The following is a 24,941-nucleotide window of genomic DNA, read 5'->3' on the forward strand; positions in this document are numbered from 1 at the left end:
GATACATCGAGCATACAATTGTGGATTAGATACATCGAGCATACGATTGTGGATTAGATACATCGAGCATACGATTGTGGATTAGATACATCGAGCATACGATTGTGGATTAGATACATCGAGCATACAACTGTGGATTAGATACATCGAGCATACGATTGTGGATTAGATACATCGAGCATACGATTGTGGATTAGATACATCGAGCATACGATTGTGGATTAGATACATCGAGCATACAACTGTGGATTAGATACATCGAGCATACGATTGTGGATTAGATACATCGAGCATACAACTGTGGATTAGATACATTGAGCATACAACTGTGGATTAGATACATCGAGCATACAATTGTGGATTAGATACATCGAGCATACGATTGTGGATTAGATACATCGAGCATACAACTGTGGATTAGATACATCGAGCATACGATTGTGGATTAGATACATCGAGCATACAACTGTGGATTAGATACATCGAGCATACAACTGTGGATTAGATACATCGAGCATACAATTGTGGATTAGATACATCGAGCATACGATTGTGGATTAGATACATCGAGCATACGATTGTGGATTAGATACATCGAGCATACAACTGTGGATTAGATACATCGAGCATACGATTGTGGATTAGATACATCGAGCATACAACTGTGGATTAGATACATCGAGCATACAACTGTGAATTAGATACATCAAGCATACGATTGTGGATTAGATACATCGAGCATACGATTGTGGATTAGATACATCGAGCATACGATTGTGGATTAGATACATCGAGCATATGATTGTGGATTAGATACATCAAGCATACGATTGTGCATTAGATACATCGAGCATACAACTGTGGATTAGATACATCGAGCATACAACTGTGGATTAGATATATCGAGCATACAACTGTGGATTAGATACATCGAGCATACGATTGGCGATTAGATACATCGAGCATACAACTGTGGATTAGATACATCGAGCATACGATTGTGCATTAGATACATCGAGCATACAACTGTGGATTAGATATATCGAGCATACGATTGGCGATTAGATACATCGAGCATACAACTGTGGATTAGATACATCGAGCATACAACTGTGGATTAGATACATCGAGCATACGATTGTGGATTAGATACATCGAGCATACAACTGTGGATTAGATACATCGAGCATACGATTGTGGATTAGATACATCGAGCATACAACTGTGGATTAGATACATCGAGCATACGATTGTGGATTAGATACATCGAGCATACAACTGTGGATTAGATACATCGAGCATACAACTGTGGATTAGATATATCGAGCATACAACTGTGGATTAGATACATCGAGCATACGATTGGCGATTAGATACATCGAGCATACAACTGTGGATTAGATACATCGAGCATACGATTGTGCATTAGATACATCGAGCATACAACTGTGGATTAGATATATCGAGCATACGATTGGCGATTAGATACATCGAGCATACAACTGTGGATTAGATACATCGAGCATACAACTGTGGATTAGATACATCGAGCATACGATTGTGGATTAGATACATCGAGCATACAACTGTGGATTAGATACATCGAGCATACGATTGTGGATTAGATACATCGAGCATACAACTGTGGATTAGATACATCGAGCATACGATTGTGGATTAGATACATCGAGCATACAACTGTGGATTAGATACATCGAGCATACGATTGTGGATTAGATACATTGAGCATACAACTGTGGATTAGATACATCGAGCATACGATTGTGGATTAGATACATCGAGCAAACAACTGTGGATTAGATACATCGAGCATACGATTGTGGATTAGATACATCGAGCATACAACTGTGGATTAGATACATCGAGCATACGATTGTGGATTAGATACATCGAGCATACGATTGTGGATTAGATACATCGAGCATACAACTGTGGATTAGATACATCGAGCATACGATTGTGGATTAGATACATCGAGCATACAACTGTGAATTAGATACATCAAGTATACGATTGTGGATTAGATACATCGAGCATACGATTGTGGATTAGATACATCGAGCATACAACTGTGGATTAGATACATCGAGCATACGATTGTGGATTAGATACATCGAGCATACGATTGTGGATTAGATACATTGAGCATATGATTGTGGATTAGATACATCAAGCATACGATTGTGGATTAGATTCATCAAGCATACAATTGTGGATTAGATACATCGAGCATACGATTGTGGATTAGATACATCGAGCATACGATTGTGCATTAGATACATCGAGCATACAACTGTGGATTAGATACATCGAGCATACGATTGTGGATTAGATACATCGAGCATACGATTGTGCATTAGATACATCGAGCATACGATTGTGGATTAGATACATCGAGCATACGATTGTGCATTAGATACATCGAGCATACAACTGTGGATTAGATACATCGAGCATACGATTGTGGATTAGATACATCGAGCATACGATTGTGGATTAGATACATCGAGCATACAACTGTGAATTAGATACATCAAGTATACGATTGTGGATTAGATACATCGAGCATACGATTGTGGATTAGATACATCGAGCATACAACTGTGGATTAGATACATCGAGCATACGATTGTGGATTAGATACATCGAGCATACAACTGTGGATTAGATACATCGAGCATACGATTGTGGATTAGATACATCGAGCATACGATTGTGGATTAGATACATTGAGCATATGATTGTGGATTAGATACATCAAGCATACGATTGTGGATTAGATACATCGAGCATACGATTGTGGATTAGATACATCGAGCATACGATTGTGGATTAGATACATCGAGCATACGATTGTGGATTAGATACATCGAGCATACGATGAAATAAATGCTATTAGTAGATGTCCCTATTGGTGCCTCTGGTATTAGCGCTGAAATACCGGCCGCCTGCGCGCTTTGATAAGTGTTGCAGTTTTGATATCCGCAGTATATTGTACGGATAAATGGTCGCTCACCGAGCACTCGCACCACCTGACGGTATGTGATGTTCACACTGACGAGCGTGCGCTCAGGTCTAGGTGTTCAATGCCTGCGTAGCGGTAAGATTTTCTTGCAATTGCCTGGACTGTCTCTGTATTCTGCTCCGCGCACAGTTCTCGCGAGAAGTTGGATTCGAATTCACGGGTGCAGATCGCTTTTTGCCTTCACTTTCCGAATTATTGAAGCGTCGTCTCACCAGATGAAATGATCGAGTTGGAATGGCATGGCCACGCTTCAATTGGTTGTGGGACCTTTCAGAGCCTCGGCATCTAGCAGCAGACGCGTTCCGAGGTCTTGCGGACCTCTTCCTCAGTGGTTCTGCTCCAAATGCCCAGACCCCACTATTTATACTCTACTCGATGAAAAGGTCTGGAGAACGGATCTCAAGGGGAGCTGAATGGTCACAGGTAAGTCCTGGAGTAGCGGATTCCGAGAAGACTCATTCCATCTGATGCGTTTTTGTCACCTTCTCATGTGTCAGATATTCGATTTAGATGCGTTTTTTTGATGCGTTTTTTTCGATGCGTTTTTTATTGATGCGTTTTTTTAGACAGATGTGTTTTTATCTCCTAGACTGCTGAATTGGACATATAATTCATTCTAATATCCCCAAAAATTTAAATTCCTTTTTATTCTTTAAATCTCAGCAATAAACCGTATTCATACAGATTCTTCAGTCCTATCTGTACCAATATTCAAAGTACATGCAAATATCTAAAATGGACACACATATAGGGATATAGAGAGATTGATAACTGAATAATTCAAGAAATAATCGATGAACTTTCGATTCCTGAGATCCTGCAGGTATAATGGGGTGGAGGCCTGCCTCCGAGGGGACCGCAGCATCACCCAAATGTCAACACTGCGGTCTACCGTCAAAAGCAGGCGCCCTCCCCACTCACAGGAAACCAAAGATCTCTGGCTCAGCATTGAGACCTGCTGGTAGCAAACTCCCAAACTCATAAATTCGTCTGGATTCAACCCTAGACATTCGATGGATATGATCACCCCCCCCCCCCCCCCCCCCCCAGTGTGGATCTACCTTCTCCAGTGCCGCAAATGTCAGTTTAGTGGGGTCTTTGTTGTGGAATTCCTTAAAATGTCTCGACAAAGAATGTTTGTCGAACCCATTCTTAATCTTGGTCATATGTTCAGATAACCTTATTTTTAATGGTGGTTTTGTTCGTGCGATATATTGTTTCTGACGGGGGCCCTGGATAATTCAGATGACACCGGAGGAGCTGCAGGACAGTAGATGTTACTTCTAGGGTTCGCCTCCCACACCTAAAGAAGCCGTTCATGTTTGTCCGATATATTGTTTCTAACGGGGCCCTTGATAATGTAGATGACACCGGAGGAGCTGCAGGACAGTCGATGTTACTTCTAGGGTTCGCCTCTCGCACCTAAAGAAGCCGTTCATGTTTGTCCGATATATTGTTTCTGACGGGGGCCCTGGATAATGTAGATGACACCGGAGGAGCTGCAGGACAGTAGATGTTACTTCTAGGGTTCGCCTCCCACACCTAAAGAAGCCGTTCATGTTTGTCCGATATATTGTTTCTGACGGGGGCCCTGGATAATGTAGATGACACCAGAGGAGCTGCAGGACAGTAGATGTTACTTCTAGGGTTCGCCTCCCACACCTAAAGAAGCCGTTCATGTTTGTCCGATATATTGTTTCTGACGGGGGCCCTGGATAATGTAGATGACACCAGAGGAGCTGCAGGACACTAGATGTTACTTCTAGGGTTCGCCTCCCGCTCCTAAAGAAGCCGTTCATGTTTGTCCGATATATTGTTCCTGACGGGGCCCTGGATAATGTAGATGACACCAGAGGAGCTGCAGGACAGTAGATGTTACTTCTAGGGTTCGCCTCCCGCACCTAAAGAAGCCGTTCATGTTTGTCCGATATATTGTTACTGACGGGGGCCCTGGATAATGTAGATGACACCGGAGGAGCTGCAGGACAGTAGATGTTACTTCTAGGGTTCGCCTCCCGCACCTAAAGAAGCCGTTCATGTTTGTCCGATATATTGTTACTGACGGGGCCCTGGATAATGTAGATGACACCGGAGGAGCTGCAGGACAGTAGATGTTACTTCTAGGGTTCGCCTCCCGCACCTAAAGAAGCCGTTCATGTTTGTCCAATTGTGGAAACAGAGACTTTCTTTCCCTTTTGTTGTTTAATAGAAGGGGCTATTTTGAGGCCTAAATTAGGCGCTTTTGTGAAAGATATTAAAGGGGACCCAAATGCCCTATTGTTCTGTCGTCCAGTAAATAACGCTAATGTTGTTTCAAAATATACTGGACTTTCTTATTGATTTTTATTGAATTTTAGTGTTTTAGTGTTCTATGCTATATATTGTGATGTTATTATTGTGATAATACCCTGTGATACCCTGTACTATTAGTATTAAATACTGTATAAATTGTGCCCCTCGCATTGTTTTCACTGTATCTGATGAAGATGGCGGCGCGCCCCCGAAACGCGTTACATGAGTAAAGTCCCTTTGTGGGGTCCTGCACGCCTCAGCGGCTTCTTTCGGAGGTTTTCTGCTATCAGTCGTTTTAGGTGGTTGGGAGGTATTTAGGCCTCACACTCATTTACCAAAACTGAGCCATTTTACTGCTGGGCCACACCCATTTGTCATGTGAGGCTGATGAGTGTCAGCTAATACTCAGCAGGTACTCGGGTACTCCGACATATCAGGGTCTCCCCACCGCCTCCCTGCAAGACTCTCCCTACCGCATACATGCAAGGTCTCCCCACTACATCCTTCTGGGGGTCTCCACACTACCTCCCTCCGGGGGTCTCTCCACTACATCCCTCCGAGGGTCTCCACACTACCTCCCTCTGGTGGTTTCCACACTACCTCCCTCTGGGGGTCTCCACACTACCTCCCTCTGGGGGTCTCCACACTACCTCCCTCCGGGGGTCTCCACACTACCTCCCTCCGGGGGTCTCCACACTACCTCCCTCCGGGGGTCTCTCCACTACATCCCTCCGGGGGTCTCCCACTACCTCCCTCCGGGGGTCTCCCACTACATCCCTCCGGGGGTCTCCCACTACCTCCCTCCGAGGTTCTGCCACTATCTCCCTCCGGGGGTCTCCCACTACCTCCCTCCGAGGTTCTGCCACTATCTCCCTCCGAGGGTCTCCCACTACCTCCCTCTGGGGGTCTCCACACTACCTCCCTCTGGGGGTCTCCACACTACCTCCCTCCGGGGATCTCCACACTACCTCCCTCCGGGGGTCTCTCCACTACATCCCTCCTGGGGTCTCCCACTACCTCCCTCCGAGGTTCTGCCACTATCTCCCTCCGGGGGTCTCTCCACTACATCCCTCCGGGGGTCTCCCACTACATCCCTCCGGGGGTCTACCCACTGAGTTACACCAGGCCCCTCCCGTCACCCTTCAGTTCACCATTAAGGGGCTCAGCTGATTTTCAGGACCCCCTATAAAGAGCCCCCCACCTCTGGAGGACTTAGCACACATGTCAATGCTCCATTTCTCCAGAGGAGGCGCTACTGACTAGAGGTGGAGATAAGGGAGGGTCTGCAGCCACACGGGCCCTCTGCTCCACATGAGGAGTCCACGTGGTAGGGGCCCAGCCACAGATTACTGCCCATTACTGGGGTCACAGTAGTCACACCCTGGGTCAATATTACTGTGTGGCCCCTTCGACAGTCACATGTCCAGACTCACCGGGGGTCTTCTCCACTCAACCGCAGGGTCAGTGACCTCCGGGGGGAACTCCGGGTCCGCAAAGAGACATCCTTTCTCCAAGCAGGAAGCACGAAGAACGCAATACTTCTGACCAGACCACATTCTAGACAGACTGAGGAAGAAACGAGAGAGATGAGAGAGACGAAAAAGAGAGAGAGAGATAAGAGAGAGAGATAAGAGAGAGAGGAAAGAGAGAGACAGAGATATGAGACAGAGATATGAGAGACACGAAAAAGAGAGAGAGATATTAGAGAGACGAAAGAGAGAGATATGAGAGAGACAGATAAGAGAGCGAGATAAGAGAGAGACAGAGATATGAGAGAGACGAAAGAGAGAGACAGAGATATGAGAGAGACGAAAGAGAGAGACAGAGATATGAGAGAGACGAAAGAGAGACAGAGATGAGAGACGAAAGAGAGAGACAGAGATCTGAGAGAGACAGATAAGAAAGAGAGACATATACAGATAGATAGTGTGGCGGAAAAACCTCGCCCCTGGGTTTTGGAGGGGCTGTTTGCCTCGTGCCTCAGGATTGTGGCCCACATACTAAAACTTTGTTACCCCTCAGTGAAGAGGCTTCTTCGTGTCTTTTTACTTTGTGGTTCGGCAAATGGGATTTACCGAAAAAACTACCGAACAAGACGCTTTCAACGAAAGTCTGCACGAGCGGATCCGTTCCTGCAATTTGTACATTCTATGACGGAGAAGACAGACCGGCCGCACAGCCTACATCTGTGGAACTGTTTGGGCAGGAAAGCCATGCTTGTGGTCTTCAATAGAATTCGGGAACCCCTGCTCGGATCTGGGTGATTTCTGCATGATTTCTGGATATGTTGTTCACCCAGATCAGAGCTATCCAGGGATGTATGATTTATGGGGGAAAATGCATTTTCTGCCTGTGAGTGATTAAGTTAGCCCATTGCGTTTGGTAATTGTATCACAGGCAGAGCCCATTGTGTTTGGTAATTGTATCACAGGCAGGGGGGGGGGGTTGTGTACAATTGCTGGGAGTGTTTCCAAACTGTAAATGCATGTGATTGGCTAATGTAAAAACTGTCTCAGTCTTCCACAAGGTCCCCAGGAGGAGTGTCCCTTGCTCGGAGACCTGTAGCCCCATTAAAGAGTCCCTGTTTTGCCCCCAGCATAGAGCCTCGTCTCATGTGTGGGGGGGGGAAGGCTGCATATACACTGGGGAATGCTATATACGCTGTATACTCCCCAGCTATAATCGCTGAGCTCTTTTAGGAGCTTGTTCCTGCATCGCTCTCTGAAGGAAGAGAGGTTCACCCACTGGAGCCTGGAGCCTTGTCGTAGGTCCAGGGTGGGTAGGAGACGGCGAGATCTCAACCAAGATGCGGCGGTTTGTGGGGTCGGCAGTGCGTACGGTGTCAAGTGGAGTGCTTGGTGTCCTCGGAAAGCACTAGGAGCATCTATCAACGGAGGTACCCGGTCGGGGTGCCAGGAGATCCGTTACAGATATATATAGATAGATAGATAGAGTCACACCAATGCAGGATTAGTGGTGGACGAGAGCTATATTTCCTCTCCGACGTGAAGTAGCAGGTGAAAGCCTCTGACCTATGACGTGAAGAATGAAGCAGCACAGAGGGGACGTTATATGTATAGTAAGTGCCAGACAAGGAGCAGCCCTCCATCCGGTAGACAGGGAGCAGCCCTCCAGCCGGTAGACAGGGAGCAGCCCTCCAGCCGGTAGACAGGGAGCAGCCCTCCATCCGGTAGACAGGGAGCAGCCCTCCAGCCGGTAGACAGGGAGCAGCCCTCCATCCGGTAGACAGGGAGCAGCCCTCCAGCCGGTAGACAGGGAGCAGCCCTCCATCCGGTAGACAGGGAGCAGCCCTCCAGCCGGTAGACAGGGAGCAGCCCTCCAGCCAGTAGACAGGAAGCAGCCCTCCATCCGGTAGACAGGGAGCAGCCTTCCATCCAGTAGACAGGGAGCAGCCCTCCAGCCGGTAGACAGGAAGCAGCCCTCCATCCGGTAGACAGGGAGCAGCCCTCCAGCCGGTAGACAGGGAGCAGCCCTCCATCCGGTAGACAGGAAGCAGCCCTCCATCCGGTAGACAGGGAGCAGCCCTCCATCCGGTAGACAGGGAGCAGCCCTCCATCCGGTAGACAGGGAGCAGCCCTCCATCCGGTAGACAGGGAGCAGCCCTCCATCCGGTAGACAGGGAGCAGCCCTCCAGCCGGTAGACAGGAAGCAGCCCTCGATCCGGTAGACAGGGAGCAGCCCTCCATCCGGTAGACAGGGAGCAGTCCTCCATCCGGTAGATAGGGAGCAGCCCTCCATCCGGTAGACAGGGAGCAGCCCTCCATCCGGTAGACAGGGAGCAGCCCTCCATCCGGTAGACAGGGAGCAGCCCTCCAGCCGGTAGACAGGAAGCAGCCCTCGATCCGGTAGACAGGGAGCAGCCCTCGATCCGGTAGACAGGGAGCAGCCCTCGATCCGGTAGACAGGGAGCAGCCCTCCATCCGGTAGACAGGGAGCAGCCCTCCATCTGGTAGACAGGAAGAAGCCCTCCAGCCAGTAGATAGGGACAAGCCCTCCAGCCGGTACAGGGAGCAGACCTCCATCCGGTAGATAGGGACAAGCCCTCCAGCCGGTAGACAGGGAGAAGCCCTCCAGCCGGTAGACAGGGAGCAGCCCTCCATCCGGTAGACAGGGAGCAGCCCTCCAGCCGGTAGACAGGGAGCAGCCCTCCATCTGGTAGACAGGGAGCAGCCCACCAGCCATTAGACAGGGAGCAGCCCTCCAGCCGGTAGACAGGGAGCAGCCCTCCATCTGGTAGACAGGGGGCAGCCCTCCATCTGGTAGACAGGAAGAAGCCCTCCAGCCAGTAGATAGGGACAAGCCCTCGAGCCGGTAGACAGGGAGCAGACCTCCATCTGGTAGACAGGGAGCAGCCCTCCAGCCGGTAGACAGGGAGCAGCCCTCCAGCCGGTAGACAGGGAGCAGACCTCCAGCCGGTAGACAGGGAGCAGACCTCCAGCCGTTAGACAGGGAGCAGCCCCCCAGCCAGTAGACAGGGAGCAGCCTTCCAGCCGGTAGACAGGGAGCAGCCCTCCAGCCGTTAGACAGGGAGCAGCCCCCCAGCCGGTAGACAGGGAGCAGCCCTCCATCCGGTAGACAGGAAGAAGCCCTCTAACCAGTAGACAGGGAGCAGCCTTCCAGCCGGTAGACAGGAAGAAGCCCTCCAGCCAGTAGATAGGTGTAGTGTACGGGAGCTGTAATGCCCATCACTACAGAAGGGTCACTTGTGTGCTGTCGTTTTCCCTTATTTATGGGGAGGTTGGTATAGGTCATCTTCATAATGTAATGCTATGTATTTCCCTGTTACTGTGAAATGTGCATGTACAGGCCTGCTAGGGGTGTCATTCCAGCTCTGAGTCACTAGAGGGAGCTAGGGAGCCCTAGGTTATATAAGGGCCAGTCAGGGAGAGAAAGGCAGATTTAGACTGTGCTAGAGATTAGACTATGTCTGAGTTAAGTCCAGGCCTGGAGCTTGCAGACCAGGAGAGGGTATTGCAGTCCCTGTAATCGGGTTCCAGATCCAAGGAGAAGGTTCCCCTCCTGAGTTCATATACGCAGAAGCAGGAATACTACAGTTAACCAGCCTGAGGACACTGAGAGAGGCAGAGGCAAGTCCAGTAAAGCAAGAGGTACTAAAGACAACAGAGGAGGTACTTGATAATTATAAAACCAAGGATATAAGCCAGAGCTAGGGCATCGGGCCTTGGAGAAGAGTTTCTATGTTCCAGGATCAGTCAGGAATAGAGTGCAAGCCGCCTGTACTGCAAGTCCTGTGTTTAACACTCTGAAGTCACCTTGCTATATATATATTGCCTGCATCAAAGGTACTGCAACCAACTGTCTGCAAAGGAACTGCGCTTCCATCTATGTCCATGCATGATGACTACTAAAGTTGGAGTTCTGTTTTAACATCACGTGGTTCCTCAGTTATTCCTGCTATCAGCAAACGGCGTGCCACCGTTTAATTGGCACTGGCGTCACGAACATTACTTATCATTACCTGCCCTTGCAGAGAGTCAGCCGTCTCAGGTTAGTGTCACGATTGCACTACAACACCCAGGAACACTATTAACCCTAACTTGAGTACGCTGCACCTCTCTTTTGGCGTCACGAACAGGATACGCACGCTTTCTAGTGCAAGAAGCGTGAACTTTGTGCCTTATACAGTTGCCCTGTGACCAAAGTGACAAATTACCTGTTTTATTAAAGTGGACTTTGTGGACTGAAAAACATACCAAAAGTGTACCCAAAACCTCTAAAAAGCGCTGTGCAGTGTTGCGCTATCAAGAGGAAAGAAATCGCCACATCGGAGTGTGGTTTTATGGACTTTTTACCATCCTGCTTGCTGTCAGTGAATAGACAGCGTTTCTTACTAAAAGATGGCCGCTGAGCTTGCTGAATTTACTGCTGCGTCACCTTCGTCCCGAAAATGCGGGAAAAGTTGGCGCCTTTTTACTGAAAAAGCGGGAAAAGGTTCAAGGTCAGGCGCCACCGCCTGTCTGGACATTTGCATGTCTGCCAGCATGGACTCCGCCTTCCACATACTGGAATACCTGGGGGGCGGCCTCCCAGTGCAATGGGAGGATCTGGCTGAACTTATTGGCGCCGCCCTATCGCTCTCCAGAGAAGGATCGAGCATGTTGGAGAGTGAAGACTGCTCTGCTGGGATGTCCGCGCCTGAGTTATTGAACATGACTGATATTGTTGTAGAGCCAGAGGAGGCTCCACCGGCCTACTCTCCGGGACCGGAGAAACCCGCCTGCCCGCCACCGGGGAAAGAACCAGAGCCCTGCTAAGGCTCCTGGAGAGACTTCTTTCAGCCCTCTTTCAAGTGGTCCTCACTAATGGCGGAGATCCGGGAGGCCGCTATAAAGAGGAATACTAAAACTAAAATCTATTATGAAGAACTGACCAAGTCCATTTACGACCGTCATCCTAATACCCAACCCCGCCTGGAAAGGAGGAAGGGGTTGGTGCTGTCATTTGACAAAACCCGTGGCTACGGGTTCATACAGGACTGTGTGACTGGCAGAGACTTATACGTCAACCGGAGATCCGTCAAGAGAGACTACCTCCCTGCGCATCTGCATAATCTCCGCGAGGTAGAGGAAGTGGAGTACACCCCTGCCGAGGGCCTGCGAGGCCCATATGCGACTGCCGTGACCCGTCCCAAGAAGGAACCGGAGGACTGGGAGGCAGATGAGGACTATTCTGGCTGCGAGCGGGCACCTGAACGCTCTCCAGAACAGGCCCACCACACGTTCCAGGAGCGGGGCTCTTTCATTGGTCCTAATGTATTCTGGCAGCCAACCGTGTTGGAGAAATGGGTGAGTCCCTATCCTTCCCCCGAGCTGCCTCACCGGGAGAAGACAATCCAGGACTTGGAAAATCTCAAGGGACTCCGTGTTACCCTGGAGAATATCCGTAAGGGAAGGAGACCCGATGCGCCACCGGAGCCTGCAGCGGCCGCGTCCGACGCATCCTACACTATACCTGCGCCGGCGGCGCCAGCAGAGGACAGTGATTCGGAGACTGAAAGCATCGGTGACCAGATCGTCCGGCTGGAGGAGAAGTTGCGGGAGCTGCGCAAGATTGCCACCGCCAGGATCCAGACGCCGCCTAAGGAGGACGAGGTAAGGGTGCCTGTCACCACCCGTAGACTACCTTCTGCTGCCATTGCTCCGTCAAGGTCCCAAAGAAGACCTGCTAATCCTGTGACTTGCTGCACAGAGCCCACCGGACCGCTTGAGGCGGCGGTATCAAGTCCACCGCAGCCTACAATTATCATGCCGGGACCGGTACGGTCCACAAGAGTCTTTACCCCTAGGCCTATGGGGCCAATACCTATTAGGGGTCCCTTCACGTTGCAGCTGCCCCCTGACACTGTAATGTGGGCACATCCACCTGTAGAGAACTACTACAGCCCTTATTTGCCAGCAGAGCCGGGTAACTATAAGGCGCCCTTGTGAATCAGCCTGCTAGGCCTTTGATTTATTTTTGCCAAGGGATGATTTTGAAAAGTTAACCCTTCCAGGACAGGAGTCCTTTGTTTCTGGTCCTTTGTTGCTGCTGCCAGTTCATCCACGGCTCAGTGGTAGTGGTCACCCACTGAAATAATAAAGTCAACAAAGCCAAGTTTGTTTCCAGGACCTCCTGCCTGCTCCTGCTATCTCACACCAAGTTGTGCCTGTTCCGTTGTTGCACCTTTTCCCCTTAACCCCCTTTTCAGGTTGATCAGGGGTATTACAGCACTTGTTTTCAGCTGTCATTTTTATTGTGCAACTGGATTCCAAGGATACGTGCCCAGAGATGGACTCCACCGCATGAGAGCCTCTGTGATTTATAGGAAAATAACCTGGGTACGGACTCATGTTTGTTCTTTGAGCCTCCAAGAACTTTTATACTGTTTTATCTTTTCTGCTGTTCTATTAAGGACAATTTGCACATATGGACTATCCTGGTATTAATGTCACGCTGTGCCAGGTCAGCGCCCCCGTTCCATTCACTATCCTGAGAGAAGAGAACGACGCCCCTTGTCACCACCCTTCACCTTTGCCAATTGGACCTGATGTAAATGTAAATGCAGATGAATTACATGTATGTATGCCTGCATGTCTCTTCTTCTATTTCAGGTAAAGATTCCAGTTGGGCGAGCCCTGATGGAGTACGAGGTCGTACTCAGCTTAAAGCAGTGGGGTATGTAGTGTACGGGGACTGTAATACCCGTCACTACCAAAGTGTCACTTGGTGTGCTGTCGTCCCTCCTTATTTATGGGGAAGTTGGTATATGTCAGTTTTATAATGTAATGCTATGTACTTCCCTGTTACTGTGAAATGTGCATGTACAGGCCTGCTAGGGGTGTCATTCCAGCTCTGAGTCACTAGAGGGAGCTAGGGAGCCCTAGGTTATATAAGGGCCAGTCAGGGAGAGAAAGGCAGATTTAGACTGTGCTAGAGATTAGACTATGTCTGAGTTAAGTCCAGGCCGGAAGCCTGCAGACCAGGAGAGGGTATTGCAGTCCCTGTAATCGGGTTCCAGATCCAAGGAGAAGGTTCCCCTCCTGAGTTCATATATGCAGAAGCAGGAACACCACGGTTAATCAGCCTGAGGAAACTGAGAGAGAGACAGAGGCAAGTCCAGAAAAGCAAGAGGTACTAAAGACAACAGAGGAGGTACTTGATCATTATAAAACCAAGGATATACGCCAGAGCTAGGGCATCGGGCCTTGGAGGAGAGTTTCTATGTTCCAGGATCAGTCAGGAATAGAGTGCAAGCTCCTGTACTGCAAGTCCTGTGTTTAACACTCTGTAGTCACCTTGCTATATATTGCCTGCATCAAATGTATTGAAACCAACTGTCTTCAAAGGAACTGCGCTTCCATCTATGTCCATGTATGATGACTACTAAAGTTTGAGTTCTGTTTTAACATCACGTGGTTCCTCAGTTATTCCTGCTATCAGCAAACGGCGTGCCACCGTTTAATTGGCACTGGCGTCACGAACATTACTTATCATTACCTGCCTTGCAGAGAGTCAGCTGTCTCAGGTTAGTGTCACAATTGCACTACAACACCCAGAAACACTATTAACCCTAACTTGAGTATGCTGCATAGGGAGCAGCCCTCCATCCGGTAGACAGAGAGCAGCCCTCCATCCGGTAGACAGGGAGCAGCCCTCCATACGGTAGACAGGAAGAAGCCCTCTAACCGGTAGACAGGGAGCAGCCCTCCATCCAGTAGATAGGGAGCAGCCCTCCAGCCAGTAGACAGGAAGAAGCCCTCCAGCCAGTAGAAAGGGAGCAGCCCTCCAGCCAGTAGATAGGAAGCAGCCCTCCAGCCGGTAGATAGGGAGCAGCCCTCCAGCCGGTAGATAGGGAGCAGCCCTCTAGCCGGTAGATAGGGAGCAGCCCTCCAGCCGGTAGACAGGGGGCAGCCCTCCAGCCGGTAGACAGAGAGCAGCCCTCCAGCCGGTAGACAGGGAGCAGCCCCCCAGCCGGTAGACAGGAAGAAGCCCTCCAGCCGGTAGACAGAGAGCAGCCCTCCAGCCAGTAGACAGGGAGCAGCCCCCCAGCCGGTAGATAGGGAGCAGCCCTCCAGCCGGTAGACAGAGAGCAGCCCTCCAGCCGGTAGACAGGAAGCAGCCCCCCAGCCGGTAGACAGGGAGCAGCCCTCCAGCCTGTAGAAAGGGAGCAGCCCTCCAGCCAGTAGACAGGGAGCAGCCCCCCAGCCGGTAGAAAGGGAGCAGCCCTCCATCCGGTAGATAGGGAGCAGCCCTCCAGCCGGTAGAAAGGGAGCAGCCCCCCAGACGGTAGAAAGGGAGCAGCCCTCCATCCGGTAGATAGGGAGCAGCCCTCCATCCGGTAGATAGGAAGAAGCCCTCCATCTGGTAGATAGGGAGCAGCCCTCCATCCGGTAGACAGGGAGCAGCCCTCCAGCCGGTAGACAGAGAGCAGCCCCCCAGCCGGTAGACAGAGAGCAGCCCCCCAGCCGGTAGACAGAGAGCAGCCCTCCAGCCGGTAGACAGGGAGCAGCCTTCCAGACGGTAGACAGGGGGCAGCCTTCCAGCCGGTAGACAGGGAGCAGCCCTCCAGCCGGTAGACAGGGAGCAGCCCTCCATCCGGTAGACAGGGAGCAGCCCTCCAGCCGGTAGACAGGGAGCAGCCCTCCATCTGGTAGACAGGGAGCAGCCCTCCAGCCTGTAGACAAGGAGCAGCCCTCCATCTGGTAGACAGGGGGCAGCCTTCCAGACAGTAGACAGGGGGCAGCCTTCCAGCCGGTAGACAGGGAGCAGCCCTCCATCTGGTAGACAGGGAGCAGCCCCCCAGCCTGTAGACAGGGAGCAGCCCTCCATCCGGTAGACAGGGAGCAGCCCTCCAGCCGGTAGACAGGGAGCAGCCCTCCAGCCTGTAGACAAGGAGCAGCCCTCCATCTGGTAGACAGGGAGCAGCCCTCCAGCCGGTAGACAGGGAGCAGCCCTCCAGCCGGTAGACAGGGAGCAGCCCTCCAGCCGGTAGACAGGGAGCAGCCCTCCATCCGGTAGACAGGGAGCAGCCCTCCAGCCGGTAGACAGGGAGCAGCCCTCCATCTGGTAGACAGGGAGCAGCCCTCCAGCCTGTAGACAAGGAGCAGCCCTCCATCTGGTAGACAGGGGGCAGCCTTCCAGCCTGTAGACAGAGAGCAGCCCTCCAGCCTGTAGACAGGGAGCAGCCCTCCATCCGGTAGACAGGGAGCAGCCCTCCAGCCTGTAGACAGGGAGCAGCCCTCCATCCGGTAGACAGGGAGCAGCCCTCCATCCGGTAGACAGGGAGCAGCCCTCCAGCCTGTAGACAGGGAGCAGCCCTCCAGCCGGTAGACAGGGAGCAGCCCTCCATCTGGTAGACAGGGAGCAGCCCTCCAGCCGGTAGACAGGGAGCAGCCCTCCATCTGGTAGACAGGGAGCAGCCCTCCAGCCGGTAGACAGGGAGCAGCCCTCCATCTGGTAGACAGGGAGCAGCCCTCCAGCCTGTAGACAGGGGGCAGCCTTCCAGCCTGTAGACAGGGAGCAGCCCTCCAGCCGGTAGACAGGGAGCAGCCCTCCATCCTGTAGACAGGGGGCAGCCTTCCAGCCTGTAGACAGGGAGCAGCCCTCCATCTGGTAGACAGGGAGCAGCCCTCCAGCCTGTAGACAGGGAGCAGCCCTCCAGCCTGTAGACAGAGAGCAGCCCTCCAGCCTGTAGACAGGGAGCAGCCCTCCAGCCAGTAGACAGGGAGCAGCCCTCCATCTGGTAGACAGGGAGCAGCCCTCCAGTCGGTAGACAGAGAGCAGCCCTCCAGCCTGTAGACAGGGAGCAGCCCTCCAGCCGGTAGACAGAGAGCAGCCCTCCAGCCGGTAGACAGGGAGCAGCCCTGCATCTGGTAGACAGGGAGCAGCCCTCCAGTCGGTAGACAGAGAGCAGCCCTCCAGCCTGTAGACAGGGAGCAGCCCTCCAGCCGGTAGACAGAGAGCAGCCCTACAGCCAGTAGACAGAGAGCAGCCCTCCAGCCTGTAGACAGGGAGCAGCCCTCCAGCCGGTAGACAGGGAGCAGCCCTCCAGCCGGTAGACAGGGAGCAGCCCTCCAGCCGGTAGACAGGGAGCAGCCCTCCAGCCGGTAGACAGGGAGCAGCCCTCCAGCCGGTAGACAGAGAGCAGCCCTCCAGCCGGTAGATAGGGACAATATATATATAGTAAAGGCCGGAAAGGCGAGGTTTTCTTTTGCTGTTTTGTTATCAATAGACCCGGCTTCAAATGTATTCCTCAGTGTTTGGTCTGAATTGGATGGAACAGACAAGTGTCCTTTGACCCCAGCAAAGGCGATCCCAAGCATAACCCCTCACAATAGATACATAGATAGAGATAGATAGATAGATAGATAGATAGATAGATAGATAGATAGATAGATAGACACTACTATGAGGAGCACAAAGATGGGCAAAACTACTGTGAGGAGCCCATATCTGGACATAACTAATGTGGGGGGGGGGTATATATCTGGGCATAACTACTGTGAGGGACACATATCTGGGTATAAATGCTGTGAGGGGGCACATATCTGGGCATAACTACTGTGAGGAGGCACATATCTGGGTATAACTACTGTGAGGGGGCACATATCTGGGCATAACTACTGTGAGGGGGCACATATCTGGGCATAACTACTGTGAGGAGGCACATATCTGGGTATAACTACTGTGAGGGGGCACATATCTGGGCATAACTACTGTGAGGAGCCACATATCTGGGCATAACTACTGTGAGGAGGCACATATCTGGGTATAACTACTGTGAGGGGGCACATATCTGGACATAACTACTGTGAGGGGGCACATATCTGGACATAACTACTGTGAGGGGGCACATATCTGGACATAACTACTGTGAGGGGGCACATATCTGGTATAACTACTGTGAGGGGGCACATATCTGGTATAACTACTGTGAGGGGGCACATATCTGGTATAACTACTGTGAGGGGCACATATCTGGTATAACTACTGTGAGGGGCACATATCTGGTATAACTACTGTGAGGGGCACCCTCGACGAGGTAGAACCAGAGGACATCACGCCGATGCCAGAGACAACCTGGACGAGGTAGGACCAGTTGTGTCTTTCGTTTATTGGTACTGCCCTACCCTATGATAGATTGTATTGGGTAAGACTGGGGGAGTATAGTTATGCATTGGGCAGAGTTAGAGGAGCGGCTTAGTGTAAAAATAATGTGGCACACTGCGCACGACGCTTAACTGCCCTCTTTTTATGTAAATTTCACTGGCAAGTGGGTGCGAGGAAGGGGTTTGGGTAAATCTGAATCCTTGTCCCGGGTGCAGGAAAGCCTAGCTACACCTCTGTAGATAGATAGAAGATAGACAGACAACAAAGAGGAGTACATCAGCGTCTGGAGCCTGCAGAGGGAGGACAAAGTGGCCCCATATCTGGAGAGAATCCCTAACCCCAGAGACCGGCAGATCCTGAGCCGGTGAACACTGAGCGCCCACAGTCTGCTCATCGAATCCGGGCACCACCAACTAAACTACAATCCCAGGAAGAGCCGACGGTGCCAACAGTGCAACCAGAAGGCTGTGAAGGATGAGACCCAGCTCCTGCTACAGGGTCCCAAATACTCAGCACTGATGGACACCCACTTCAGGAGACTGTCTGATCTCTGCCCAGACTTCACCTCCACGGATGAGGAAGAAATAATATCCATACTGCTGGAGGAAGAGAAGAACTATCCATACTGCTGGAGGAAGAGAAGAACTATTCATACTACTGGGGGAAAAGAAGAACTATTCATACTGCTGGGGGAAGAGGAATGAGACTATCTATCCTGCTGGAGGGAGAAGAGAAACTATCCATGCTGCTGGTGGAAGAGGAATGAGACTAGCCATACTGCTGGAGGAAGAGAAGAACTATCCATACTGCTGGAGGAAGAGAAGAACTATCCATACTGCTGGAGGAAGAGAAGAACTATTCATACTACTGGGGGAAGAGGAATGAGACTATCTATCCTGCTGGAGGGAGAAGAGAAACTATCCATGCTGCTGGTGGAAGAGGAATGAGACTAGCCATACTGCTGGAGGAAGAGAAGAACTATCCATACTGCTGGGGGAAGAGGAATGAGACTATCCATACTGCTGGGGGAAGAGGAAGAGAGACTATCTATACTGCTGGGGGAAGAGGCAGAGAGACTATCTATACTGCTGGGGGAGGAGGCAGAGAGACTATCTATACTGCTGGGGGAAGAGGCAGAGAGACTATCCATGCTGCTGGAGGAAGAGGAAGAAAGAATATCCATACTGCTGCTGGGGGAAGAGAACTATCCATACTGCTGGGGGAAAAGGAAGAGACTATCCATACTGCTGGGGGAAGCGAGAAATGAGACTATCCATACTGCTGGAGGAAGAGAAGAACTATCCATACTTCTGGGGGGAGAGGAAAAGAGACTATCCATACTGCTGGGGGAAGAGGCAGAGAGACTATCCATACTGCTGGGGGAAGAGGCAGAGAGACTATCCATACTGCTGGGGGAAGAGGAAGAGATACTATCCATACTGCTGGGGGAAGAGGCAGAGAGACTATCTATACTGATGGGGGAAGAGGAAGAGAGACTATCTATACTGCTGGGGGAAGAGGCAGAGAGACTATCTATACTGCTGGGGGAGGAGGCAGAGAGACTATCTATACTGCTGGGGGAGGAGGCAGAGAGACTATCTATACTGCTGGGGGAAGAGGAAGAGAAACTATACATACAGCTGAGGGAAGAGGCAGAGAGACTATCCATACTGCTGGGGGAAGAGGAAGAGATACTATCCATACTGCTGGGGGAAGAGGCAGAGAGACTATCTATACTGATGGGGGAAGAGGAAGAGAGACTATCTATACTGCTGGGGGAAGAGGAAGAGAGACTATCTATACTGCTGGGGGAGGAGGCAGAGAGACTATCTATACTGCTGGGGGAAGAGGCAGAGAGACTATCTATACTGCTGGGGGAAGAGGAAGAGAAACTATACATACAGCTGAGGGAAGAGGCAGAGAGACTATCCATACTGCTGGGGGAAGAGGCAGAGAGACTATCTATACTGCTGGGGGAAGAGGAAGAGAGACCATTCATACTGCTCAGGGAAGAGGCAGAGAGACTATCCATACTGCTGGGGGAAGAGGCAGATAGACTATCTATACTGCTGGGGGAAGAGGAAGAGAAACTATACATACAGCTGAGGGAAGAGGCAGAGAGACTATCTATACTGCTGGGGGCAGAGGAAGAGAAACTATACAAACAGCTGAGGGAAGAGGAAGAGAGACTATCCATACTGCTGGGAAAAGTGGAAGAGAAATTATCCATACTGCTGGGGGAAGAGGAAGAGAGACTATCCATACTTCTGGAGGGAGAAGAACAGACTCTATCCATACACCTGAGGGAAGAGGAAGACACTATCTATACTGCTGGGGGAAGTGGAAGAGAAATTATCCATACTGCTGGGGAAAGAGGAAAAGAGACTATCCATACTGCTGGAAGAAGAGGAAGAAAGACAATCCATTCTTCCTAGGGGAGAAGTAAGAGAGACTATCCATACTTCTGGGGAAGAGAATAAGAGTCCATCCATACTGCTAGAGAAAGAGAGCTAACCATACTGCAAGGGGAAGAAGAAGAGAGGCTATCCATACTTCTGGGGAAGAAGAAGAGAGGCTATCCATACTGCTGGGAGAAGAGGAAAAAAGACTATCCATACTGCTAGGGAAAGAGGATGAGAGTCCTTCCATACTGCAGGAGGAAGAGGAATGCACTGCAAAGCACTGAAAGTGTTAATATCACTGTATTTTATGCATGTACTACAAATCCCAGAAGGTTGTATAGGGAGTGGGAGGCCCCATAAGGCTAGAAAGGGCCGGCTCCACCCGTCTTCTCTAGGAGGAAGGTTCTGGAGTTAATGGCTGCCTGCAGAGGAGTGAACACCTCAGAGCAGCTCCTGGAGCCTCCATCCCCTACAGCACAAGCATCTTATGTGCCGCCCTCTGAAGGAGAAGATCTACTCAGAAGGTTTAGCCGACAGAACGGGATTGTGGTAAGGAAGGTAATGGCCGATAATCTGGCTACAGCCTCCTCTGCGTGTGGTGGAAACACCAAGCTACAAGCTGCCCACCATAACCAAAGGACAGGAGGCCACTGTGCAGAGACCGTACTCCTCTGAGGAGCCTGTGGATATCATATACTTATATATCTAATGATAGAGAAAGTGCATCCCTTCAGGCCGGAAAAAGGAGAGACTGACCTGTCTTATAGAGAGAAGCTAGCCTCCATACACCCAGTCTGATAGAGAGAGGAGCTAGCCTCCATATACCCAGTCTGATAGAGAGAAGCTAGCCTCCATATACCCAGTCTGATAGAGAAAGAAGCTAGCCTCCATATACCCAGTCTGATAGAGAAAGAAGCTAGCCTCCATATACCCAGTCTGATAGAGAGAGGAGCTAGCCTCCATATACCCAGTCTGATAGAGAGAAGCTAGCCTCCATATACCCAGTCTGATAGAGAAAGAAGCTAGCCTCCATATACCCAGTCTGATAGAGAAAGAAGCTAGCCTCCATATACCCAGTCTTATAGAAAAAGAGAAGCTAGCCTCCATATACCCAGTCTGATAGAGAAAGAAGCTAGCCTCCATATACCCAGTCTGATAGAGAAAGAAGCTAGCCTCCATATACCCAGTCTGATAGAGAGAAGCTAGCATCCATATACCCAGTCTGATAGAGAGAAGCTAGCATCCATATACCCAGTCTGATAGAGAGAAGCTAGCCTCCATGCACTCAGTATGATAAAGAAAGAAGCTAGCCTCCATATACCCAATCTGATAGAGAGAAAAGCTAGCCTCCATATACCCAGTCTGATAGAGAAGCTAGCCTTTATAAACCCAGTCTGATAGAGAGAGAAGCTAGCCTCCATATACACAGTCTGATAGAGAGAAACGCTAGCCTCCATATACCCTATCTGATAGAGAAAGAGAAGCCTCCATATGCCCAGTCTCATAGAGAGAGAAGCTAGCCTCCATATACCCAGTCAGATAGAGAAAGAAACTAGCCTCCATATACCCTGCTGATAGAGAGAGAAGATAGCCTCCATATACCCAATCTGATAGAGAGAAGCTAGACTCCATATACCCAGTCTGATAGAGAGAAGCTAGCCTCCATGTTCCCAGTATGATAGAGAGAGAAGCTAGCCTCCATATACCCAGTCTGATAGAGAGAGAATTTAGCCTCCATATATAAAGTTTGATAGAGAAAATTGCTTCCAGATTCCCAGTCTGATAGAGAGAAAAGCTAGCCCCCATATACCCAGTCTGCTCGGGGAAGAGGAAGAGAGACTATCCATACTGCTGGGGGAAGAGGAAGAGAGACTATCCATACTGCTGGGGGAAGAGGAAGAGAGACTATCCATACTGCTGGAGAATGAGAGACCATTCATACTGCTTGGGGAAGAGGAAGAGAGACTATCCATACTGCTCGGGGAAGAGGAATAAAGCCTATCCATACTGCTGGGGGAAGAGGAAGAGAGACTATCCATACTGCTGGGGGAAGAGGAGGAGAGACTATCCATACTGCTGAAGAATGAGAGACCATTCATACTGCTTGGGGAAGAGGAAGAGAGCCTATCCATACTGCTCGGGGAAGAGGAAGAGAGCCTATCCATACTGCTGGGGGAAGAGGAAGAGAGACTATCCAAACTGCTGGAGAATGAGAGACCATTCATACTGCTTGGGGAAGAGGAAGAGAGACTATCCATACTGCTCGGGGAAGAGGAAGAGAGCTTATCTATACTGCTGGGGGAAGAGGAAGAGAGCCTATCATACTGCTCAGGGAAGAGGAAGAGAGCCTATCCATACTGCTGGGGGAAGAGGAAGAGAGACTATCCAAACTGCAGGAGAATGAGAGACCATTCATACTGCTTGGGGAAGAGGAAGAGAGACTATCCATACTGCTCGGGGAAGAGGAAGAGAGCTTATCTATACTGCTGGGGGAAGAGGAAGAGAGCCTATCCATACTGCTCAGGGAAGAGGAAGAGAGCCTATCCATACTGCTCGGGGAAGAGGGAGAGAGACTATCCATACTGCTTGGGGAAGAGGAAAAGAGACTATCCATATAGCCTGGGGAAGAGGAAGAGAGACTATCCATACTGCTCGGGGAAGAGGAAGAGAGATTATCCATACTGCCCGGGGAAGAGGAAGAGAGACTATCCATACTGCTCGGGGAAGAGGAAGAGAGACTATCCATACTGCTCGGGGAAGAGGAAGAGAGACTATCCATACTGCCCGGGGAAGAGGAAGAGAGATTATCCATACGGCCCGGGGAAGAGGAAGAGAGACTATCCATACTGCTTGGGGAAGAGGAAAAGAGACTATCCATACTGCTCGGGGAAGAGGAAGAGAGACTATCCATACTGTTCGGGGAAGAGATAATACATACATATGAGAGATAGATTATTGAATGATATGAAAGAGATAGATATTACATAGATATGAGAAAGATTAAACAGGTAGATGATAGACTGATTGATACATTGATTGATTGATTGATTGATACATATGAGATATCAGACAGATAGATATAAGATAGATAGATATGAGATAGATAGAGATGAGAAAGATAGATGCATAGACAGACATATACAGTATATAGATAGATAAATAATAGATATGATATAGATAGATAGATGATAGACTGATATGAAACAGATGGATAGATAATTGATAGATAGATAGATAGATAGATAGATAGATAGATAGATAGATAGATAGATAGATATATAATTCTCTATACCTCTCTTGGTGTCGGCTCCTTCTGCCGTTGGGTCTGTTGTCAGTCTTTATCCTGCTGGTTTTGTGTCTACGCCCGGTTTCTGTGTATCTAGAGATAAGGTGACCCGGATATCCGCCCGGCGGTGCCCGCTCCTCTCTGTTTAGAAGGATTATGCTGTGGTTTTTGGAGCCCTGACAGTGAGACATTTCCCATCCCCTGGAGCTGCGATCGGGGGTCAGGGCCAGAGGCCTCTTGTAATGAGAGGGTTACCAAGAAGATGGCGGAGCTCGTCAGGTCCCTTCATATAGGGCAGGGATGTCCTGGAGATACCACAGAATGATCCTTTCTTATCTTTCTGCTGCCATAAAATTCTGCACCTGACCATGGGACTATCAAAGTGGTCAGCCATCTCAACAGTCATCTCATCAACCATCTCATCAACCATCACATCAGTCATCTCATCAACCATCTCATCAACCATCACATCAGTCATCTCATCAACCATCACATCAGTCATCTCATCAACCATCACATCAGTCATCTCATCAACCATATCAATCATCTCATCAACCATATCAATCATCTCATCAACCAACACATCAGTCATCTCATCAACCATCTCATCAACCATCTCATCAACCATCACATCAGTCATCTCATCAACCATCTCATCAACCATCACATCAGTCATCTCATCAACCATCTTATCAACCATCTCATGAACCATCTCATGAACCATCACACCCACCATCACATCAACCATCTCATGAACCATCTCATGAACCATCACACCCACCATCACATCAACCATCTCATCAACCATCACATCAGTCATCTCATCAACCATCTCATCAACCATCTCATCAACCATCTCATCAACCATCTCATCAACCATCTCATCAACCATCACATCAGTCATCTCATCAACCATCTCATCAGTCATGTGCATATAATAGGGCTGTGGAGGATCAGGATCATTTCCTGCTGCGGTGCCCCAAATACTCAGCAGTGAGGGAGACTAACTTCAGGAGACTGTCTGATCTCTGCCCAGACTTCACCTCCATGGAGGAGGAGGAGAGACTCTCCATACTATGGGGGAAGAGGAGAACACAGAGGTCACAGCAGCACAATATATTACTGCCTGCCCTAGACTGAGAGGAGCCGGATATATCATGGACTCCTATACCCCCACCCTGTATATGTCCCCATCCCCCAATTATACCCAATTATTTCCCACTTGCTTTGGCAAAGCTAAAATGTATTTTGTCCTGCCAATAAAGCTTATTAGATTTGATATGAG

At 50.0% G+C, this 24,941-nt stretch overlaps 1 protein-coding gene across 3 annotated transcripts in view; it reads right to left on the reverse strand.

Moving 5' to 3' along the window:
• Positions 1-24,135, reverse strand: part of LOC121009330 (calpain-1 catalytic subunit-like) — a 43,314-nt gene extending 19,179 nt beyond the window's left edge. For all 3 annotated transcript variants that reach the window (XR_005780739.1, XR_005780740.1, XM_040442374.1), the window contains exons 1-2: positions 23,663-24,135; positions 6,772-6,895 (exon numbers count right to left, since the gene is read on the reverse strand). Coding sequence is in view for 1 of the 3 variants with exons in the window: in XM_040442374.1 (XP_040298308.1) it covers positions 6,772-6,895; positions 23,663-23,847 (309 nt within the window). In the remaining 2 variants the exon portion in view is untranslated. The remainder of the gene's footprint in view (positions 1-6,771; positions 6,896-23,662) is intronic.
• Positions 24,136-24,941: the final 806 nt, after the last annotated feature.

Source organism: Bufo bufo, chromosome 8, assembly GCF_905171765.1.
Source record: "Bufo bufo chromosome 8, aBufBuf1.1, whole genome shotgun sequence".
Classification (NCBI taxonomy): domain Eukaryota; kingdom Metazoa; phylum Chordata; class Amphibia; order Anura; family Bufonidae; genus Bufo; species Bufo bufo.